At 37.3% G+C, this 24,975-nt stretch overlaps 1 protein-coding gene across 12 annotated transcripts in view; it reads right to left on the bottom strand.

The window, feature by feature from the left end:
- Nucleotides 1-24,975, bottom strand: part of LOC5567272 — a 286,367-nt gene that overhangs the window by 43,296 nt on the left and 218,096 nt on the right. For all 12 annotated transcript variants that reach the window (XM_021850247.1, XM_021850248.1, XM_021850252.1 and 9 more), the window contains one exon: nucleotides 9,676-13,790. In XM_021850247.1, the coding sequence (XP_021705939.1) occupies nucleotides 9,676-13,790 (4,115 nt within the window). The remainder of the gene's footprint in view (nucleotides 1-9,675; nucleotides 13,791-24,975) is intronic.

The raw sequence follows: 24,975 nt of genomic DNA, 5'->3' as shown, positions 1-24,975 counted from the left end.
TTGATTTAAAATCAATCATGAATAACATTTTACACGGTGCTTCAATTACCGTTATTATCAAATAAAATATACCATCAAAACGGCAGTCGGCAGTTGATTGCTGATTTTGTTCTGCACCTCTGGCCCGAATTTGAAAAAAAATCCACAAGCAGAATTTTGAGTTACGCCCTTTTGAAGTTTATATGACAGAAATCACATGATGTATACCACTTTAACTTGTTTAAACAAACAGAAAAAAATTTATAGTTTTGTTTTTTTTTCATCTGGTTTAAGATATTGAAAAAATCTTTTTTCTAGACCGACATTTGAAAACGGCCATTGTTATGTTTAGTTATAACTAATCAGCCAATACTCTTAACATCTACCAATCTTATGCCTGATAGTGATTTTAGGAAATTGTCCTGTAGATATCCTGTCCAAGAATTGTTCAAACATATTTGAATGCTTTCAAATATGTTTGAACAATTCTTGGACAGGATATCTAGATACGCCCTTTTTAAATGTATGGAAAGAATATTGCATGGTGAATTTCGTTCCCTCTATAATCAACGGTTGGGTGCATACACAAACATTTCACCTTTGTGGTTGTTCTTATTTCATTCAATTCATCAAGTTGCATAAAATTTACACATACACATATTTTCTAGACTGACATTAGAAAAGGGCCAAAGTATAATTGAAATATATACAAATCAAACTATATCACTATGTCACTGATATCACTATATCACTGAACAAACTATATCAAAGTTGATGAAACACTCGAACTTCACATATCTGTATATGTATTATATGTCTGTATCCTATTCTATTCTTTTACATTCTAGTGTGTTCTATTGTGTGCAATTCTACTCTATTTAAATTTATTTCATTCTGATCTACCCTACTTGTTCTTCTACATATTTTCACAAATAGACACTGTATTAATCAACAACTGCGCCCAAAAGATTTGAACGGTACACCTTCGATGTTTGTATGGTTTTATAGCGCTCCCAGGTCTTTGAAAAAAAGCTATGCACAGATTCTGACTCCTCATCCGTGCTTCTTATATGCTCTAAGAAAATTAAGCTTCAAATGGTTATTTCACTGTAAGTTGAAATAAGGGTTTTAACTTATATATGTTAATTTTTTATGTAAGCATTTTGTATTAAATGTTTTTAATTCGAGCTGGATCCCAGTTTTGAAGGTAATATGCGCCCATTTGGGAAAGACGCTAATGTTGATCTACTCAAATGGGCTTTTCCCTACTCCAAATAAAGAAAGAAAGAAAGAAAGTTTGTCGAGGGCTGCGAGGAGCTGAGTCTGCCGAAATCTTCGAAATATCAAATAACCATGTTTCATGTATACTTCTGCAATGCGACTGGTCGAGGGCTAGGCTGACAAAATGAGCAGGTGTCGGAGTCTGTGCGAAGCGCTTTTTCACAGACCTGTCATCTTTCATCTTTCAGTCGTCGCGCGGTTTGCTACCTTCAGAACCACCACGCTGATGCTGTGTACGATAAGCGAGTTTTTTTCACCACTGTTGTACAAAATACAACAACGCGACGACTGAAGTGTTAAAGTCGTACAAACTTCGAAAGTGTACCGTTCAAATGATTTGCACGCAGTTGTTGATTACAACAGTAGCTATTTGTAAAAATATGTATAAGAACAAGTAGGGTGGATCAGAATAAAATAAATTTAAGTAGAGTAAAATTGAATAGAACAGAACAGACTAGAATAGAAAAGAATTAAGCAGAATTGAATAGAATACAGATATACGATACACATACAGCTATGTGAAGTTCAAGTGTTACGATCAACTTTGATATAGTCATTGTTTAGCTATATTGATTTGTATGTATTTCAATTATATTTTGGCCCTTTTCTAATGTCAGTCTAGAAAACATATGTACGTGTAAATTTTCTGCAACTTGCTAAATTTAATGAAATAAGAACAACCGCAAAGGTGTAATGATTATGTATGCACCTAACCGTTGATTTTAGATGGAACGAAATTCACCATGCAATATTCCTTCCACAGACAACCAGACGTAACACTTAGAACAAATCTCGATCAAAATCATAGTCACGAGGACATGTGCGCCCAATGCTAAAATTAGTGTGTTTGGCCGACAGGCCAACAGATGGCGGTAGTGTGTGAACGTCAAACGCAAACAAAAACGATGCGAGCGCTACGGGTGGTGGATTGGCCACCTATCATATTTTTGAACCGACCGTTAAAAAGGTGGTCGATGGAAAATGATGAGAGTGTGACGTCTGTTTGTCTGTGTTCCTTTCTTACACTTCAAAAGGGCGTATCTAGATATCCTGTCCAAGAATTGTTCAAACATATTTGAATGCTTTGGGCCATTTCTTAAAATCACTATCAGGAATTGATTGGTAGATACCATGTTTCAAGTATTGGCTGATTAGTAATAACTAAACATAGCATTTGCCCTTTTTAAATGTCTGTCTAGATAAATTTAATAAAAAAGTATTTTAAGTGTCTTAAATCAGATGAAAAAAAACAAAACTACAAAATTTTATAATAATCTCTTTGTTTAAGCAAGTTAAAGTGGCATACATCATGTAATTTTTGTCATATAAACTTCAAAAGGGCGTAACTCAAAATTCTGACTAAGGATTTTTTCAAATTCATCTCAGAGGTGAAGAACAACGTCAGGAACCAACTGCCGACTGCCGTTTGGATGGTATATTTTATTTGATAATAACGGTAATTGGAGCACCGTGATTCTAATCAAATAAAAATAGCTTAGAAAGAAAGGTTATGATTTTTATTACATGTTCAATTATAAATATAATACATCACTTTCTAGTGTAAAACTAATTCATTGAATACTTCAAGACATTTAATTATATATTCAACCAATGTACAGTCACCCCACAATTATGTATGGATAGCACACAGGTATGGATCGAAGCTGGATTAAACGGAGAATATTTCATCGAAAGGAGTTTTAATTACGCAGAACACATTTTATCCACGTGAACTATAAATAAATAACAGCATCCCAATTAATTATAATGTTCTTATTATTATTATTTTCATCCGTAGACAATAAAAATGTCTAACACATATATCTAGACTTGTTGATTCATAACTGTGAGGCATTGAAAACCATACCATAGTTATGAATAAAAAATGAGACTATTTCGAACGAAACGCCAAAACGTATGCTTCCACTAACACACCACTTGGACACTTCCATGATTCACTTTGGCATGAGGGGTTTTTCTCGGTCGAATTGTCTGGAAAATGGCAAATAAGAAGCGTTTCAGTACGACGCATATTGTGACCAAATACTTATGAGCTCTGTCGCTTTCGAAAAACCGCACTGCCGAAGTGAATCTAAAATGCCAAGAATTGGATCTGGCTCCCTATATGAGTCGATTTGATCCATGATAAGGATCCTCCTCTCCCACTGATTTAAATCTGAGGGATGGGCAACGTTTGAAATTTCTATAGAAATCGATACTTTTTCGTAAATAACATAGAAACAAACATCAAACAATGGCAATGATGTGTAGTTTTTTTGACATTACTTTGATTGCAGAAGTCTATTGAACATTATTGTGCAGAAATAGAAATGTCTGATTGCACTCAAAATTTATATAACCCTAGAAACAGAAAAAAAACTTATTTCATTAGCCTGTTTGCCTGTAAATCGAAATTCTAAGCAATGATAAGTAGTTGTTTCGACATGAAATTGCTTATAGAAGTTAAATGAACATGTGTAAGAAGATTTCTGATTTCACTCAAAATTTTTTTTTCCCTAAGATTCTACGACCCTGTTTAATAAACATATATGATGATAAATAAAAACTCAAATCGATTGTTTGTAGTTTTTTCAACATGCATTGATTGTAGAAGACAAGTTAATATGTTTGAGAAGTCATACAAATTCTGATTACACTCAATATCATAATTTTACAAAAAAAAAAAACTACGTGAAACCTAGTGTAATAGGTTTTATGCTTGTACAGAAATAATCAAAGCAATAACATTTTGTTTATATTTTAACATCAAATTGATTGTAGAAGTAAATGTTTTAGAAATAGTGTAAATTTTTGATTGCACTCGAAATTTATGTCACATAAAAAAAACTAAGAAAAACCCTTCATCATGAGCCTGTTTGCCTGTAAATCATAATTCAAAGCGATGATATTTATTTTTTTCGTTATAAATTTACTAATAGAAGTTATGCCCACAAAATTTCTTATAGGGAGACTTACGACTTCGGCACCATTCGACTATTATCGGCAACCAAATTTCAAACTCCAAATATACAGTATTTTTCTATCAAAATACATCAGTGGAAACATTCAGTTGATTCTTTGTTCTGCCCGCTTCCCGCTGGCGAGATTTTCGAGACTAAACAAACGATATCGCCGGAGATGTCATCAATTCAAATGAGCACGCCTCAAAATGCGACTGATTTGGAGCTGCCGAAGAGATTCACCAGCAGTTGTTATGGGAAAGTTGCCGAAGAGATTGAGGCTGCCGACAATAGTCACACTGACAAGGGATGTTCGCAGCGTTGTAAAAACGTTTCCAAAAGCATTTTGACAAGTCTGTCGGTGTGAATCGATAGAGGATTGAGCAACGCATAAATGTAAATAGAAAACCACGGAATTTGTCTACTGATGTCCGAGAAAATTACAAAAGAAGCACGGCATTGGCTTAAGCTGCCGAGAATACGTAAGTTCCCCTACTTGAAAAAAAAACGAATAATCCCATTTTTTATATGTTATGCCTCTAAATAAAAATCCAAGGCTATGATATGTAGTTTTTTTTTACATTAAATTGATAGAAGAAGACAAATGAACATTATTGAGTGAAATAATAAATTTTTGATCACACTCAAAATTTATATTATCTAAGAAACTACGAACAACAATATTTTATAAGACTGTTTGCCTGTTAATGGAAATTCAAAGTGTTGACATTGAATTTTTTCAAGATAAACTTATTTAAAGCAGTTAAGTGAACATGTTTAATAAAAAGAGGAATTTTTGATCACACAAAAACATTATTTTACCTAAAAACTATGAATATCACAGTTTTAAGTGAAATAAATTTTGAGTGTAGTCAAACATATTATTTATACTGAAATATGTTCACTTGGCTTCTAAAGTCAATTAAATGTAAAAAAACTGCATATTGTTTTAGATTTTAATTTTCAGGTTTTTTGGGATTTTCACAGTATTTAAGTAAAATATTTTTTGAGTGTCATTAAAATCATATTTTTTCCTCAAACATGTTAACTTAACTGCTATAAAGAAATTTAAGGATAAAAAACAGCAATTCAAAGTTAATAAATGAAGTGGAAGTGCTAATCGAACACTATATTTAGAAGCAGGTTCTATCTTATTAACCTTAGTAAGGACCTTGGTTTTTTTTTCGACCCATTCCAAAATTCAAATCAATGTAACTTTTGATTGAAATATCCTAGCAATTTGAAATTTTCTGACAATTATTTTTTTGTGAGAAATTTTGTTTTTGTGAAAACAAAAGTTTTGAATGACCCCTAGGGGAGCTTCCATAAAATAAGTTACAAATTGTGACTTAGGGTCGTTTTCGACCCGAAAATTCAAACAGCTCGCAAAAATCAGTGTATTGATCGAATTTAGTTCTGTTGGGTTTAAATGAAAGTCGCACGTGTTCAGAAACCCTCCCAGAGATCCGGATTTGGTCACTATGGCCACCGGGAACCTGCTACATCTGAAAAAAGTCCCTTTAGAGACCCTTACTTTGACAACCTGTAGTTGTCATATTGTTGAATAGGTATTCACGTGGACTGTGAATGGAGTTTCTGAAATCGCTTAGTTATTCATACCCCGTTCCGGACATCCGGAACATCCGAAAAGTAAGTTTCCATCGCAGTTTTGTATATGTAATTCACATCAGTACTATTCGGTGGAATGATATTTTGGCATACAACTTTTTTGTAATAAGGAATCAATTACCGGCGCACATCCCCTGAAAAAATCGGTCCATAATGGTCCATGCGCAACCGGTTCATGGAGTCCCGGAAGGTGACCGATCTGGACAAATCGATGAAAGATTTATGTCCCAAAACCAAATGAATTGTGCCCAATTATGTACGATTTTTAATATTTGGATGTGTTTTGCCAAAAAGATGAATTTATGGTTATTCTGGACCTTTCGGAGCACCGGAATGGCCACCGGGAAACCCGTAATATGGGACCACAAAGTTTTAGTATCAAAACTAGGCATGCGCCGGCTCAATCTTCATGATTTTGAATCCTTGTGACTCTGCTAGTTCAATTATAGTTAAATGGTCACTTTGGTTCTTCTGGGCTACCGGAATAACTCAGGAATGACCACCGGAGATACCCGTATTGTGGGACATTTCAGTTTTTGTACCAAATGGTATGAATAACTAAGCGATTTGAGAATCTCTATTCACAGTCCATGTGAATACCTATTCAACAATATGAGGACGGCTTAGATTACTTATAAATTGATGCTTATATTTTCATAATTTCACCCATAATTTGTCCATCTTCACCACGCGTAATGAGTTAATTAAATTATATTACTTGTTTAGTTACGAAACTACAGGTTGTCAGAGTAAGGTCTCTATAGGGACTTTTTTCAGATGTAGCAGGTTCCCGGTGGCCATAGTGACCAAATCCGGATCTCTGGGAGGGTTTCTGAACATGTGTGCCTTTCATTTAAGTCCAACAGAACTAAATTCGGTCAACACACTGATTTTTGCAAGCTGTTTGAATTTTCGGGTCGAAAACGACCCTAAGTCACAATTTGTAACTTTTTGTTAAGGACTAAGGAAGGTTAAAGACGTAATTCCAGAAAGAAGAGGAAGATAACTTAAATTGCTAAGGATGATAACTGAAAACACAATGTCAAACATTCAAGAGGCCCAAATGCAAATAGGTGTAGGTAAGTGACATTTCAGTCCGTTTTGAGTTAAGTATACCCACAAAACTCAATATTTTCAAGCTTTTCAATAATATGTTCAGATGATTTTAACGTCCAACAGAAAAAACAAATTGCTGAAAATTGGCTTGTTTGTTCGGCTGTAATTTGTATGAAATTTCAAAGTAGATTTTCTCAAAACAAGGTTTTGTTACTTACGACCCCCTCATTGTACATGGGAATATCAGTCTCCCAAGCACAATCAAAATACAGTACTGACCCGATTGTGTAGGCCCCTTTTTACGGAGAACTTTTTGCTCTCACGGTTTCTTAATCAAACGTTCTCCAAATCTTATTTAACTTAGCTCAAGTTCTTATGCATATGCATAACATAGGAAAGAAATCTGATAATAATGTGTACATTTTGAAAAAGAGCCAAAAAACGTTTCGGAAAAGGGCCGAAAATTTCAGGTCATCTCCAAGCCAGGTGATTAAAACAGAAACATATTCTGAAAACAAAAGAGTTTTTTTTGAGAACTTTTGAAAAAAATAGATGAAAAAAAAAACAAGAAACAAAAATAAATATTATTTTGTTTTAAAAAATTTTGCTGCCGCTATGAGGGTTTATAAAAATAATGATGATGATTGTAAATATAATTTTGTAATTTTAATCATTCATTATATTTTCTTAACATTAATATGAAATTTTAAGAGAAAAATTAATAAAATGGTGACCGGAGAAACTTCATTCAGGAAGTAGATGTACCTTAATAAACATCGGAATATATTCGGGACAACATGGTACAAAAATCTTCCAAACGAAATACCCAAGTAACAATTTAGATTCTAACTGGCTTTATTTATTTTTATGATAGTTTTATCGTAGACTTGCAGAAGAATAAGGTTTTATAGTCATTTTCACCCAGTAGAAATGATCTTGAACCGTTTTTGGTTTTAAATACTTCTTCAAGAACACTTCGGATGCATCACATAAAACTTCATTTTCAATAAGAACAAGTGACTTTGGCAACAGTTTTATGATACTCTCGTACTTATCTGTAAGAACGCGCTCGAACGAGAGTAAGAACTCTTACCGAGAAGATCATAAATTTCTCCCCCATCAATCAAAGCACTAATATGTACATTATTGATTGTTGTATTATGAATCCTTGCGTGGATTTTTGATCTTTTCTTCACGGAAGTCGTTGTTGAACTCACGGCGCACAACTTACTAATAACGCAAATAACCAGTTCCATTGGTGTTCCTCCCCTTGGCCATGATATAGGAGCGGAACTGGAACACTGGGCACCTCCTTGCAAGGTGGACTTCTGGATGTGGTTAAATGTTTGCTTTCCCTGTTCAACATCTGGGCCTTATTAAGAAGTTATCCACAGCTGGTAATACTTACCTTTAGTCGTTTTGTAGCTTTAAATTTCATACCGTAACAAAATCTAGCATGAACGCTTTTCTCCAAAAACGAAAAGTGTAAATAAACAAACGTCAAAATGTGCTCCTCTTGAATAAAACGAACGAATCTTATCACATTCTTCAAGAAGATTAGTTTGTCTTCATCAAGATCGCCTTAAGCCTAAGAACTCTCAAGTGATATTTGTTGCGCCTGCCCGAGTTCAGCAAAATTTATCATAGTTCTATGATGGTGTTGAGTAAAACTACCGCCATGATCGTAATTATCTATGCTTTGGCAAGGGAGCCATGATGGGAGAATCCATGTATGCTGGATTGTTCAACATTTTCGGGCACCAAATTGATGAAATTGTTTTTCTGAAAATGCAATATTGTCGAGGCGCATTGTGCGTTTCGGGTGTTTCATGCATGATATTCACGATGTAATAAGCGTGACAACCGAAACACAGGTAGGTATAAAAAAAGCGGAAAGTTATCATCACAAATGTTTTAATTTGGATTGTGTTTTATTATTGATTGATAATTTTATCAAGAAGTATTAATAAATTCGTAAGCCAAACCAACATGATAAACATATTGTGAGTTTAACTTGTCCTGAGAACTACTTGTGGAAGGTTTATTGATGTGTTGAAGATTGTCATAAGTGATGATTACAAGTTTTAAGAGATACTTGACAGTTGCTCTCCAACACCGTCTCTAGTGTGGGCCACTTTAGACTTATGAGAGGTTTATCATTGGGTTAGCGTAGGTTTGTAGAATTACTGGTTTTATTTCTAGTTTTATAGAATTGGTGTAAGAGAATACTTCAAGAATAGCATAAAATTATCTTTGCTACTTGGGTAGTTATTGCGAATAAAATAATAAGAAATACGAATGAGGACGAGAAAAGTCACCAAAATATCGTCTACCAAAGTTGATAATCATGCAAATAAGCAAATAATAATATAATAAATGTAATCATCCTAATGAGAACTGATTTCGTGTGCCTTAGGTACGGTTCTATTTTTCATTCTCGTGCGAAATACCTATATAAAATACACGGTGTCAAAAAGGTGTAAGCAACACGAGCACGTTCAAAGCTTTCGTGCAAGGTGTCAACTCTAAGCTTTCGGTTTCTATACCGAGGAGCGATGGGGCGAGCGTGGAATGCTAGAAGGTTAAAGGGAAAGCGAAAGTAGCACTTAATTTTTGAAATAGATTAGGATTTTAATTTATGCTTCTGAATACGCAATTCGGTGGTTAATTTACACAATCATACGATTAAGTCGCGCTCTTGGGTCAACACAGAAACGAAATACTACAACGAAGAATGAAGTGGAAATGTCTGCAGAGAGACGATAAATACCTTCATCATCTGCGCCGTTGACTGGGGTGGCTTCGTCCTCGTGCTGGGTGCTGAACCCTATCCAGCCTTTTTCTTCGACCACATCGCTTTGGATGGCTGCCTTGCCCCGGCTGGTGGTGGTTGGGGCATTCGAGGTGGTTGAGCCCTTTTTCAGGGCAGATGTTTTTGGTGACGGTGTGGCAGTTGGAGCTGTTGCGCTCTTTTTGGGCGATGGCTTCGGAGATTGCTTTGGTGACGCGGCAGGCTTCGTCGATAACTTAGAGGTTTTCGGTTCGAATTCGTCAACGTTGAGGATTTTGTGGTGTTCATCGAAGCTGACGCGACGTGGAGAAGCGTGCTTCTTTCGAGCCGAGGAAAGTTCTTCGTTTGATGACGAGATCGAAACACTGCTCCTTTCTTCCGGAATTACTTCGAAACGCTGCGTATATTTGCCACTGTTGGCCGATCGTCGGGGAGTCGAGCTGTTTGAGGCGATATTCTTACGATTCGATGGTGATCGTTTGGATTTGTCTTTCAGATCTTCTGGAGATTTAATGAGCTTGACTCCGACGTCATCTGGATTAGCCAAGGCTTCGATCAGCAGATCAGCGATCATGCGATCTACTTTAGGATTACTTCCAGAGGTAGACAGGGGGCTATTTTCTCTAGAGTAGGCACTTCTTCTGTATCGCCCCCATCTGTAGATAGGAACAGGAATGCGAGATTTGTTATGTCCTGATCGACTACCGGCACTTCTAACCCGAGGTACTCTGCGAGGAGCACTGTCGGCACATTCCACAATTTCCAAGATCTCTATGTGCTTATCACCTTCCTGAATCTCTGTTTTCTGGTATACGCGCCTTGGACCTCCTTCGATATCAGGAGTGAGATCAGCGTGAGGGTACAGAGTCATTTGCTGGACGTCCTTCAATACGTGTTTTCTTCTGACATCAATTGGTGTCTTCTTGGGTGTTTTTGACGACGTAGTTGTCGTAGCCGTCGTCGGTTGGAATGAAGACTTGGAAGATACCGGTGCAGATTGTGCGTCGCTGCTGGATTTTTGTCTACGCTCAGCCGCTTGGCCCCACGGGCTCTTGGAAACCTTCTTCGAACTGCTAGCACTTCCGGTTGATGTGCTAGCCGCTGCAGCATTCTGAATCTGCATATTCCCTCGGGCATCGATTTTGTACGACTCGAGCATGCCGAGTTCCGTGCGCATAGCGTTACTTTTTTTCTTCGCTTTTGGTGTTTTGGGAGTAAACGTCGGGGCTTGTCCGAAAACTCGCTTCTTCTCTGCCGGGGGAATGTACTCTTTCCGACTGATTGCTCGATCGATGGTACTGATCACTTGAATAGCTGGTTCTCCATAGAACTTGCGCTGCTCGATCAATCGCATCGCCTTACGATGCTTCTTGAGATTTTCCTGTTCTTTCCTCCAGATCATCAATCGTTGACGATTGTTCAATCGCTCCTTGAGCCTCAAGGGCATCGTATCGGCAACTACAATGTGCTCGTCGATTATCACAGTTGTATCCTGTATGGGTACGAAAAACGCTTCGCCTTTTTCGTGTCGCGGTGATTTGTCCGAACTGGTTGACTCGGATTTGGTAGTCGATTCAGCGGTGGGAGCGGCTGGAGTTGTCGATACAGGAGCAGGAGATGGCGTTGCACGAGACTTCCTTCGTTCGGGTTTTCTCCGCGGAGTTATTTCTACTTCGTCCAGGCTGTCTACAAGGCTTGGCGTATCCGAATCGGACCCATTATTTTCCGGTAGATCGTCAAATTCTTCAGCGGAGTTTGATGAGGGTTGCACTTCCATTGATTCCGTTCGTGGGAGCGCAGATATGCGAGGAACTATTGTACATCTCCCGTTGGCGTTCTCTCGATAGACAGACCCCAATCCAATCTTACTGATTATTTGAACTTCGGGCTCCGATGCAATATCGGTGTGATCAGAGGGATCTGCCTCGATACCGTAGGATGGAAAGTAGTACTTCCCATTCAGGTCGATTTCCGACGGAAGTCCATCTGAATCTCGCGAGCCATTTCTCGATGCGAGGTAGAAGCCGTTGGAGTTTGACTGCTTCTCGCCGAGACCTTTCTTCTTACGTACGTAATTGATTGAAATTTTAGCGCCTTCATCAGAGCGATTGTTATTCATTGAGTCTTCATTTTCTTTTTCGCTATCCTTGTCCGTGGTGTTCTGATGCTGTTTGAGTTTGCTACTCGAATCCGGAGGGGAATTGCACACCACTCCACCGCCCCCTCCTATGTACTTTTCAGTCCCTTTGTGCTTCATCACCTCGGCACCTAGCGTGTCACTATCCGTTTGATCTTTCGCTTTGATTTCTTCTATACTTTGGTTATTATTCTTTTGGTCAGAGTTTGCAAAACCATTGGTAATGAGTTCTTTCGTATCCAGCAAATTATTCAAATTGTCGACCAGCAAATTTGATATGTATTCATCCAACCGTTCTTCGTTCTTCAAAATTTCCTCTTTCGTCAAGTTCTTTTCATCACTCGCGAAATTATCCTGACCGTCTACGAAAACACTTTCACTGTCGGTACTATCAGCGGAAACACTAACTGCACTACTGCTTGCATTGCTACCCTTTCGCGCGATTTGCTTCTTCAGTGGGAATTGTCCTTCGCCTATCTCTCTGACCTTCACAGCAGTGCTTCTTGGTGCTGCACCGTGACCAATAATCTCAGCACGTTTTCGAGAATGAACATCAGCATCAGTATCACAATTGCGCTCAGCAGCAGCTTCCCGATAATCTTGATAATCATCTTTCGATGCACGAGCTTCCTCTTTGAGGAATTCACTGATATCACTTTCGTTATCGTGCGCGTTCAGAATCGTACTACGACCGTCATCACCGTCGTCACGTTCGCGTTCGTGTTCGTCGTTATCGATTAGCGTACCCTCTTCGCTCGCTTCAAGGATAGTGCCAGTGTTGCCAGCTCTCCCGGCTGGTCGGACAAATGTTTGGGACGCTATGGAGGAAGTACTGCTGGTAAGATCTGCCTCGTCAAGCTCTACTGTTTCGTTGGCGCTCATGAAGATGAAGTTCCGCTTGGATCGGTCATGGACGACCTCTTTCTTGCGCTGTATCAAAGGGGTATTTATGGTTCCAGTCGTACTGGAAACTTCCGGTTTCGAACTTTTGCTTATCACACTCGCACTGTCATCCACCAGGCCCTCACTGGATATCTGGTTTCGATTGTTAGGTGTGCTGGTTCGACTCAAAGCTTCTACGCTGTCGCCCTTCTGAAGGTTAATATTATTCAATGAACCCGTGAGTCTCAACCTTTTCGGCGACTCATTAGCAGACAACTTGCCACCTCTAGCGTTAATATTGTACTGACTTTCCAGCTTCGCACATTCCTTACACGAGGTTGCCGTGGTTGTGACACAACTTCCGTCGCTACTAACACTACCACCACCGCTGAGTCCACCCTCCGGTGGAAGGATATTTTCAATGCTGTAGATTCGACGTGGTGTCCGTCTTAGCGGTGGTGACCAACTGCCAGACCGGTCGTACCGTCTCATTTCTTTACTCCACATCCGCCGCAGAAGGGTCGATTTTCTCATCGAATAGTCTCCCCCACCACCACCCACGCCCGGGACACCTGCGCCACCCAACCCACTGACCCCAACGCTGATACCGACAGGATGACCAACAATATAGTTGTTATTATTGTTACCATTGCTATTAATACCATTGACACTACTACACTTTTGGCTACGACTAATACCACCTGGCGAGGACGGCTGGCGCTTCAAAACGGCCAGATTGGACTCCGAGCCGGTTGAAGCCAGCGTGTTGAACTCCCCGCTTCCGCATCCGCTCTCCACGCTGCTACCCGCCCTCGTAATCGATTTCCGGTGAACTAGAACCGGCGACTGCTGTGGTGGCTGATGTTTGCGCTGCAGGATTGGGGATGCCTTGCTTTGGGAGCGTGTCATTGGCCCACCGACGCCACCCTTCTGCTGAATTTGGGGTTGCTGTTGTTGCTGCTGATGATGTTTGGGGGAGGGCGAAGGGTAGAAGTTTTTGTTGGTCAGCACGATGTTGTTGTGGTTGGTATCGTGCGGCGGCTCGTCGTAAGACTTTTGCTGGGATAGGGTATGTCTGAAAGCAGTGGGAGGTGGGGAAGGTCAGAGCCAGGGGTGGAGGGAAGAAGTAAGAAAAAAAGTTTTGTATTAGTGATTGTCCGGTTAAAACTATTCGTTCCCGTGCGGTCGGCAACGAAAGTGAAAGAACAGAAATGCCTGCGCGCCTCGCGGGCACTTCAAGGGGATGTTTATATGTATTTTGTTTGAATTTAAACATTTCGCTGGTGTGTTTGTGCTGTATTTGATTTAATAAAATAGTGGACGACAAATCTAGGCCTCTATATATAACGAAATTTTTTCACGCTCATTATTTGAAGCTCTGACCGTTGAATATGGCGCCTATATATCTCCTAAGCTCAATCAGTAGCATAATTTGTGGGTTTCTGACAGCAATGTCAATCGTAATACTCACAATATTCACGTTTTTATTTACAAATTCTGCAGTTTACATAAATTTCTAGATAAGGAACCTAGATGAGAATCCGGGGTAAGTGGGACATTCTGTCATAGCTCGTTTAGGAAAAGTTTTTCAAGGGGGTATTATTCTAGAAAGTTCATTGAATCTGATAAGGAAAATATTTAGAACAAAAATTATTGTTATTTTTGATACCACGTGCTCCATGTAACAGTTGTCAGCTCAGCGCTATTTTCAACTTGCATGATAAATTGTGACACGTTTCACGTTCTGCATTGGCTCGCAAAAAACCATCGGTAAGCTACAACTTTAAGTATTGTTACAAGCTGCTTACGATAAACAGATATTTTGTTTTCATTTCATATGAAAATTTCTGTAGTCTAACTTACCCCAAAATATCTGTATACCCGGGGTAAGTGGGACCTAACGAAACAAGCACCAGAATCAAAACTTTTCCCACACGTTTCAAACATTTTCCTAGAAAGTAGCACTAAAACATTCCAACGAATGATTTTTATCAAAAAAATCAAAGGGGTATTATTCTAGAAAGTACGTAATTATTGAATAGGGAGAAAAAATGACTAATTTTTCTAAATATTTTTTTTTTATTTTTATTTTTGAAATATGAATTTAAAAATGAACGATGACAGAGATAAAATTTGAAATACATTATGAGAACGATTACAATACTATTTTTATTGTACTTTATTTGATATTTCTACCAGAGCTGGGAAAAGTTCTGAAATTCACACTACCGTAGGCAAGCGTAGCAAATTACAGTCAGCGGAGCCAGTGAAACGCACGCGTATCGCCGCTGTAGGCAAAATGCTTGAAAATAGCAAAACACCTGTTGCTAAGGGCAACCAAAATCTACTTTAGAAAAATGTTCTATTTCCCGCTGCATTTCCCGCATTTACAGCCTTCATTGACACTACTGATTTAGAAAATTCATGTACCCAACATAGGCTACTTGATGAGATTCACGATTTTGAACTACTGTTTTAGAAGAGCCACGTGATTTTCGCTAAAACTCAAGCCTACTACTATTACCATTCCCAGCTCTGATTTCTACCAAATACACTGCCGTGAATCGCAAGTCAGTCCCATCTGCATTTTCGTCAAAATTGAGTTGAGTTCAGTTTTCAACATCTCTTCCAATGCACTTTCAGCTGCACTAAATAAATAATATGGTTTGTTCGGAAAAATTATGAAAAAACAGCAAGTCAAATTGTCCCATAATGAAAAGTAACCACATATCAGTCCCACTACAGATTTTCGCACCGTGGAACACAAAAATGTAACTTGTTTTTATTATCTTTATATTTTTCTCGGAAAGATATCGTAGTGAAAAGCAAGTTGTGAAAGTTTCATTAATATTGGACCATGTTCCAATCCTCTGGATTTTTTTTGAATATTCGTATGGAAAACGAGTTTGAAAACTTCACAGCCCATTTTCTCAATGCCTACTTTTTACAGATGGGACTGACTTGCGATTCACGGCAGTACAGTAGATGCAGAAAACAGTTCCATCCCGGTTTTCCGGCATGCATAACAGTAATAACGAATGATAATAAAATATTTAAAAATTCGTCAATTTTTGAAAGTTTACGTGCTGCATTTCGATTGATAACTTATAAATGATATATTTTGAACATGTTCTATACTGCCCATAAAAGCATAACTGTCCCATATTGATTTTCGGGCCAACACCTTCTTACGTCGCAATATCAATGTTTTAATGTATATTTTACTATGCATATAAAAATTAACACACGTCGTTTGAAAATGTTGTGGAAAAACATGTAGTTGATGCAGTCCCATATTGAAAAATAATGTCATAACTGTCGCTATATGAACTATCAACCCAAAAACTACTGCAAGATGGGAATTACGTTCAAGTTTATATTTTTCGCTGATCAATAGAAGCAATAGAGTAAGGTGGGGCAAAAGTTCGACCTTAGTGGTATAATAAAAGTTTACAGGAAAACAATAGCAGTTGAAACAAAACTAATACCCTACACTGAACCTTCAACATATTGGCTATGATTTTGCTGAACAAACTTGGGTCAAAATATTTACTCATTTTGTGTTAAAACAATTTCAAAATTGATTGTCTTAAACGAACTTTTGCCCCACCGGTGCGGCAGGAGTTCGAATTTAGTGTGGGGCAAAAGTTCGCTGGCTAAAATACAAAATATCGATACTTTTATGACAGGCATACTTTACACCAGCCATAAACTTTAGTTTTCCAAAAAAAAAACACACTAAATTTTCATAAAAAAATTGCCCAAAAGAGGGTTAATTGTAATACACTCAAACACAAAAACAGCAGTTTTTCGCAAAACTAAGTGGAAATGTAAAATTTTGGTAACATTTTTCGCACGATAAAACAAATTTTGCTAAATTTGAATATAATATGTGGATTTTACGTAATTTGTAATTTTTTCCGTGAGTTTGTACATGGGTCGAACTTTTGCCCCGCTGATTACAACTTTTGCCCCACTATGGGCTAGTAATTGTTTCCAAGCATTTATGCAAAAACGAATACACCTCAAAGCATCCTTATGATAGGCCTAGAAACGCCCTCACATAAAACATTAAAAAGATTTTATCTTTAATTGGTTCCATGCAACGAAAGTTTGACCAAAAATTACAATATTCACGTCAAAAAACCACAAATAGCCATAACTCTTCCAAATCTCAATCGATTTTTATGATATTTTCAGTGAAAGTATCTTACTTGAATAGCATTCGAGCCACCATGACATTTATAAGTTTTGTTTTGAATTGAGCTAGAAATCTTTAAAAAAAACTCTTGCCCCACTCGAACTTTTGCCCCACTTTACTCTATGAGTTATCTGCAATCGCTCGCTGTTCAATGAATATGGTATGTAGAAACGTACTAGAAAATTATGAATATTTGTATTGGAAGAAAATTGTCAAACTTTGAGTGCCATTTTCTCAATGCCTACTAATTCCATATGGGACAGTTATGCCTTTATGGGCAGTATACCTCTTTACGCTTTTTGTGAGGAATTTTCAGTTAAAATTAAATGCGATGTGGCATAACCTTACATATACGTTTTATTTCTAAAACGTTACGTATTTTATGGTTGATCCCTTATGTACAACAAATTTGTATTCAAAATTGAAAATCTATGATTTATCAATCCTATTATTACAATGGTTGACTTGACGATGTGGTTTGACGCATGAAACTGGATGTGTCCCACTTGCCCCGTTCAACGAGGTAACTGCGTCTTATGGGTCATTGTCCATCTTTCATTTAAGGTTTTTAAAATTTCGAAATTTTTCGATCAGAATCATGCACACACCAGAAAATGTGTTGCCAAAATGTGACCGTGTTGTTGTATTTGCGAAATATTGACAATTTTCAATTATATTGAACAATCTGTTTGAACTATCGTTTTTTATGTTCCACTTGCCACGGGGTACCTTATGGTATTTTTGCGGTTCAAATGTTTTGTCTTAAATCGCTGCACACCATCAGCAGTCTCAATTTTCAATGGTCCACTGGAAGAAAATACCTCAAGAGTCCCTCCGCAGTATTTAACAGTTAAATCACTTAGTTTTTTCTTGGTATGCTTAATTGATTTAGAATCTAAGAATTCATGAAGAACTTATGCACGTCAAATTCTAGGAAGTTTATTTTTCAGCATTACCGTAATTCGGAGTGTAGTTGATCAGTGGGGAGAAGTTTTATACCTGTTTACCCTAAATCCAGATTCACCGATGTCCTTTTCCCGGACGATCATAATGGTACAAAATGCCTGGACTAAGTTCATCATTTTGACCAGTGCAGTGTGGTGAATGAAAATCTGATTGGCGTTTTTGTTTAATGATGCTTAGCAAAATTGCTATAGGAAAACAAGAAACTAAGAAGCCAAGTTTTTTTTTGAGTCAAAGAAAAGCGGGGAGGGGTATTTAGGGATGGGTCATCCCCCAAAATGTAGGTACACTTATCCCCTTTCCATAAAATTTTAAAGAATTGGATTCGAATTACTATTGACTGAGATCGAAGCATTTTTGTGAACTAAGGTCCGTCCTCACTGAACCGATTATTCATTTCAGATCTATCTGAAAACACATATAGTTTTTTTTCCATGTAGCTTTTCACATAACGCTCATCAATTCATCACATAAACTTGCAAGATTTCATTTTAATCAGATTCATCTGATAAAACACATACCCTTCATGCAAACTGAAAATGAAAACCAATGGATGTTGTCAATCAATGTTATGTTGAATTCCGATGACAAGTATTAGTATTGTCAGTGATTTTTACATTATAGTTTAATAAGCTTGCGATGATTTCATTTCAGTTTTTTCAATAGAATTAAGAAAACAATATAATTATAATTGAAGAAAAGTTTATATGATATATTATCTGCGTTGACCTAAAGGATTAGTTACAATCAATTGAGCTTGTCCTAGGTTTCATTCGAAAATATAATGTTTCAATATTATCATCATAATCTGTGAGTAAGTGATGCATTAAACACGTTGGATAGCCAGCCAACTTCCAATGAAAGTGATGTCTCCTGTAAATACAAGTCTAAATTAATTAACATGTATTTACATTCAATTAATAAATATTTAACTTACCCTAATTTCATACATTCGCTAACTATTTCATAATTCCAGTTCATGTCCAGTTTAAATTAAAACATTCTTTAAACCACAACAATTAAATATTGAGAGCCAAACCGCCATCATGAGAGTACGAAAATGAGACTAGATTTTCACATCGGCAAATCACATAGCATTCATCGGATAACATACATGACTTTTGTTCATATACAATCCACAGTGTTGATAGATGAATGGTATGAAATTTCATAATGTGTTTTATGTGTTCTTTGAATGAATATCAATGGAAGCACATAACATGAATCGGATTTCAATTATTGCAAGGGTATGTGAGGTTTTTAATACTTTCTATGATATTTCTTGGTTCAGTGTACCACTTTACGGGTTAAAGGAGCTATGACTCGCTTTTAAGGCGAAGTAGGCCGTCATTAAAATTTGTACTGGGCATCGATGATTGTGGCTTATTCGTTTCAAGATTGCGAATTAAAGAAAATCACTTGGCTTTGCACTGATATAGCTAAAAAAGTATCAGCATACTTTCTGCATGTAAGCACAAGTAGTGATACTTTTCTGAATCAATATTACTCATGTTGACTGAGTTATATCACTTTGAAATTGCGAGTTGCAAATTCAACATGGCTGCCAAAACCAGTAACGGGCTACTTAGCGTTAATTATTACAATTTCTGGGTTGTGGCATTACCTGATAGCTGTTCTTGATTTTCCTGAATTTGGTTTGGTAAGGTAATTATACCCAGTGTTGTGAAAAACTCAATTTCTCATATCTCACGCTTGAGATTCTTCATGCATGAGTTGTCAGTCACGCAACTCAGCAGTCAAGAACTCATGGATGAGTTGGCTCACCTTTTTGACTCATTGTCTCGTATTTGTACAAATTACTCACAAACGGCAATAATTTCTTGTTAGTCTGGTAAAATTATAGTTATCCTTTCTAATGTAAACAACAACATTCGGGTTTCACGAGTTTTTGACGAACTTGCATCTCCGCTATTTTGGCTCTACAATATATCACTGCAATCAGGTAGTTTCCCTGAAACATGAAAAAGCTCTTTTCTAGTGCCGATCTTTATAAGTGGCAAAAAATCTGACATACGTAATTATCGTGGGATAGCCATTATCTCTTGTATTCCTAAGATCCTCTCTATACAGATTTTAGTAAAGCTTTCAATCGCATTGACGCATTGACAATGTTGCTTTTGAAAAGCAGAAAAAATAGGATTTCAACCGGACCTTCTTAAATAGGTAGAGTGTACACACTTAAAAAATCTCAGTATCCTGTGAAATAACTCACCGAATTTGAACTGTAAACAATAACAATACAGATTTTCCTGTGAAATCTACTATTTTACCGACAAAATCCGTGAAATCAACTATTTTACCGGAGAAAATCGGTGAAATCTACTATTTTACCAAAAAAAATCCGTGAAACAAACAATTTTACTGTAACCCTGTGAAATACTTACGAACAGTTCGGTAAAAGCATTATTTTCACGGAACTTCTGTGAAATCGTGTGACAGCCGCTCTGGCAGGCATGAGCTTCCTTTTGTTTCAGTTTTTGCACACCACTTACAAGCAGTGAAAGCTAGCTTAGTGGTAGCAAGCCTGCTTCCTGATCGGTAGGTCGGGAGTTCGATTCCCGATCGAACCATTTTCTTGTTTTTCTTTATGATTTTGTTCAACGATTTTACAGATTGTTCGCTGTTGAAATTACGGTGAAATTTCACCGTAATCCGCATTTTTTTAAGTGTGTATGTTTTACAAACGGTGCTATAAAAGCCTTCTCCAATTAAACGTGAAAAAATGTAATTCTATATCCTTTAGTAGAAAACGTTGTATACCTAGCACAACAGTCTATCTAGAGAATCAACTAGTAGAAAAATGCGTAAGAATAAGAGATTTAGGAGTGATTTTAGATTCCAAAGTTATTTTATAGATCACTATGATACAATTGTCAACAAGGCAAACAAGATGCTAGCATTTATAAAACGGTTTAGCTATAACTTTCACGATCCACACTAGAGTGATGCACATTTTGAAATTTTAGCTCCCCTACACACTTAAAATAAATCGCAGTATCCTGTGAAATAAATCACCGAATTTGAACTGTAAACAATCAAAATACATATTTTTCTGTGAAATCTTCTATTTTACCGACAAAATCCGTGAAATCAACTATTTTACCGGAGAAAATCGGTGAAATCTACTATTTTACCGGAAAAAATCCGTGAAACAAACAATTTTACTGTAACCCTGTGAAATACTAACGAACAGTTCGGTAAAAGCATTATTTTCACGGAACTTCTGTGAAATCGTGTGACAGCCGCTTTGGCAGGCATGAGCTTCCTTTTGTTTCAGTTTTTGCACACCACTTACAAGCAGTGAAAGCTAGCTTGGTGGTAGCAAGCCTACTTTCTGATCGGTAGATCGGGAGTTCGATTCCCGGTCGACCCATTTTCTTGTTTTTCTTTATGATTTTGTTCAACGATTTTACAGATTGTTCGGTGATTTTTCACCGAACCTTCAGCTGTTGAGATTACGGTGAAATTTCACCGTAATCCGTATTTTTTTTAAGTGTGTATGTTTTACAAATGGTGCTATAAAAGCCTTCTCCAATTGAACGTGAAAAAATGTAATTCTATATCCTTTAGTAGAAAGCGTAGTATACCTAACACAACAGTTTATCTAGGGAATCAACTAGTAGAAAAATGCGTAAGAATTAGAGATTTAGGAGTGATTTTAGATTCCAAAGTTACTTTTATAGATCACTATGATACAATTGTCAACAAGGCTAACAAGATGCTAGCATTTATAAGACGGTTTAGCTATAATTTTTACGATCCACACTAGAGTGATACAAATTTTGAAATTTTAGCTCCCCTACACACTTAAAATAAATCGCAGTATCCTGTGAAATAAATCAGAGAATTTGAACCGTAAAAATACAGATTTTCCTGTGAAATCTACTATTTTGTCGACACAATCCGTGAAATCAACTATTTTACCGGAGGAAATCGGTGAAATCTACTATTTTACCGGAAAAAATCCATGGAACATACCATTTTACTGCAACCCTGTGAAATACTAACGAACAGTTCGGTAAAAGCATTATTTTTACCGAACTTCTGTGAAATCGTGTGACAGCCGCTCTGGCAGGCATGAGCTTCCTTTTGTTTCAGTTTTTGCACACCACTCACAAGCAGTAAAAGCTAGCTTAGAGGTAGCAAGCCTGCTTCCTGATCGGTAGGTCAGGAGTTCGATGCCCGGTCAAACCATTTTCTTGTTTTTCTTTATGATTTTGTTCAACGATTTTACAGATTGTTCGGTGATTTTTCACCGAACCTTCAGCTGTTGAGATTACGGTGAAATTTCACCGTAATCCGTATTTTTTTAAGTGTGTATGCTTAAAATATTCTAATTATGGTAAATAGCAACCTCCCAAAGTTTGAAGTGATTCGGAAGAAATTTGACTGTGCACACGCCATTTGAAGTTTATATGAAGATAACTATGGAAAACACCAATCTTTTGTGTTCAGCCCTCTATCTCTTCGTCATAATATTTTATGGAAAGGTGAATACATTTTTTTAATGTGTAATCCTCGCAGCTACAACTTTGCCGAGGACCACTTTTTGATTGGACGTCAGGATAAATTGTTATTCATCATCATAAAGTTGGTTTGCATGTAGGGGAAGACGGGGTAAGACCGCCCGCCTAAGCAATTTAATTCATATGTAAAAATCAAGAATTAATATTTTATTTTCGAAGCAGCGTGTCGTTTTGTGAAGCTCAAAAAATATCACAGGTGTTGTATTTGTAAAAAATTTTTATTTCTTGACGCTTGAAAAAGTGATGTCTTATCACGATTATTTTTAGCGACGGGGTAAAACCGCCCACCCACGTGGTAAAAGCGACCGTCACGATTTTCGTACACAACATTGCGAAAAAGATGTATCAGTTCCCTATGATTCTGAAAAGTATAATATTTTATGAATTCTACATTGATTAACGGGAATATTGAAACATTTTTAGGGTTAAATAATACAAACAAAACTTAGATATATACTTATTTTCACCTTGAGACACCCATATTTTGGAAAAAAATGCACACTCAAAAAAAATTACGGATTACGGTGAAATTTCACCGTAATCTCAACAGCTGAAGGTTCGGTTAAAAATCACCGAACAATCTGTAAAATCGTCGAACAAAATCATAAAGAAAACAAGAAAATGGGTCGACCGGGAATCAAACTCCCGTCCTATCGATCAGGGAGCAGGCTTGCTACCACTAAGCCAGCTTCCACTACTTGTTTGTGGTGTGCAAAAACTGAAACAAAGGGAAGCTCATGCCTGCCAAAGCGGCTGTCACACTATTTCACAGAAGTACGGTGAAAATAATGCTTTTACCGAACTGTTCGTTAGTATTTCACAGGGTTACAGAAAAATTGTTTGTTTCACGGATTTTTTTTTCCGGTAAAACAGTAGATTTCACCGATTTTCTCCGGTAAAATAGTTGATTTCACGGATTTTGTCGGTAAAATAGAAGATTTCACAGAAAAATCTGTATTTTTATTGTTTACAGTTCAAATTCGGTGATTTATTTCACAGGATACGACGATTTTTTTAGTGTTTGTAGATTTGGCTTGTATTTATAACAATATTGATTTTATTTTACTTGAACAGTAATGTAAACGTAGTTACAACTGTAGTATCCACAACGCGGAATTGCATTCGGCTGATCCCGCCATCAGCCGAATTATACTCCCGCTGCTACTTACAGCACATCTTCACTCCACAACAATATTCACTCAAATGAATTTACCTCAAGTTTTACAAGCCTGCTTCACCTGCATGGTTTCGAATTGTCACTCATGCACGCTGAGACAATCATATATGCCTATATACCTATAGGTAATATCGTATTTATATTAACCTTCTTAGAGCACGCTCAAATAATGCTATTCTTGCAAATCGACTATATTCCTTTCCATCTACAAACTCCAGATCCTACAACAACTTTTCAAATGGTTTAGACATTTTATTTGGTATAAATTAGGGGTGGCGGTCTTACTCCATCAACAGTGGTCGGTTTTACCCCGCTTGCGCAATTTTCACAACTATTGAGTCATTTGAAAGCCACATATTTACAATTCATATTTCACTTCACTGAAGCATATTTCATAATTCTGTTGATGCATGGACGGGTAATTTGTTATGATTTTACAAAAATTCCCTTCCGAAATGCTTAAGTGAGCATCTGTTAATTTAGATCAAATTCATTTTCGACGAGCAGAAATTTTGTTTTTGATATTTGTTATGAAAAATTTAATGTTAATATCATCCTAAATGGTTCGGAATGTTAAAAATCTTTTGTTTATAGAAAGTGCTTGGTCCGTCTTACCCCGGTGGGCGCTCTTACCCCGTCTTCCCCTAGCATGCTTCATCAACTGTTCGGCAGGCAAAAACTTCAAAATTTGCATCTGTCTAATCCACACACTATAAAAACATTATAGGGAAGGTGTACCAGTTATGGCCATAGTGATTCCCTATTTGGTCATATGTGAAATTTCGGTAACCTTCACATTTTTAATCTTTTTGAATGTTTTAACATCAAGATATGTCTAAAATCTTACTACTACAACACACAAAACATTTACCGATTTCGAATTTGAAGATATTCAAGTAATCACGTATGGCCAAATAGGGAACTCCTATGTCCATAACTGGTACACTGACCCTATATAACCTATGTGCGTTTAATTTTAGAATATTGTAGCATAGTTTGGTAACCATTTTCATTAACCCATGAGCAGACACTCAAACGAACTGGAGTGTTCGCTCGAGATCTTCACGTAGTTTTGCACACCGTCCATCGTTGCTCTAATCAATCTTGTGAGCATCCCGGGAAAGCTGTTCTCGTACATGATCTTCCATAGTCCCACACGGTCAATACTATCGTATCCTGCTTTGAGTTCGCTGAACAGGTAGTGCTAGGGACCTTAGCCTCACGCCATTTCTGGAGGATTTGCCGCATGGAAAAGATCTGGTCCGCTGTCGAGCGGCCGTCGATAAAACCTGCTTGATAACTTCCTACGAACTCATTTCCAAGTTGTTAAACAACTGTATAGTATCTGCAACTGTTTTCACCTCATTGTGCA

Source organism: Aedes aegypti, chromosome 3 (assembly GCF_002204515.2).
Source record: "Aedes aegypti strain LVP_AGWG chromosome 3, AaegL5.0 Primary Assembly, whole genome shotgun sequence".
Taxonomy (NCBI): domain Eukaryota; kingdom Metazoa; phylum Arthropoda; class Insecta; order Diptera; family Culicidae; genus Aedes; species Aedes aegypti.
Note: the sequence above shows the minus strand (reverse complement) of the source record. Positions and strands in the feature narration are given on the sequence as shown.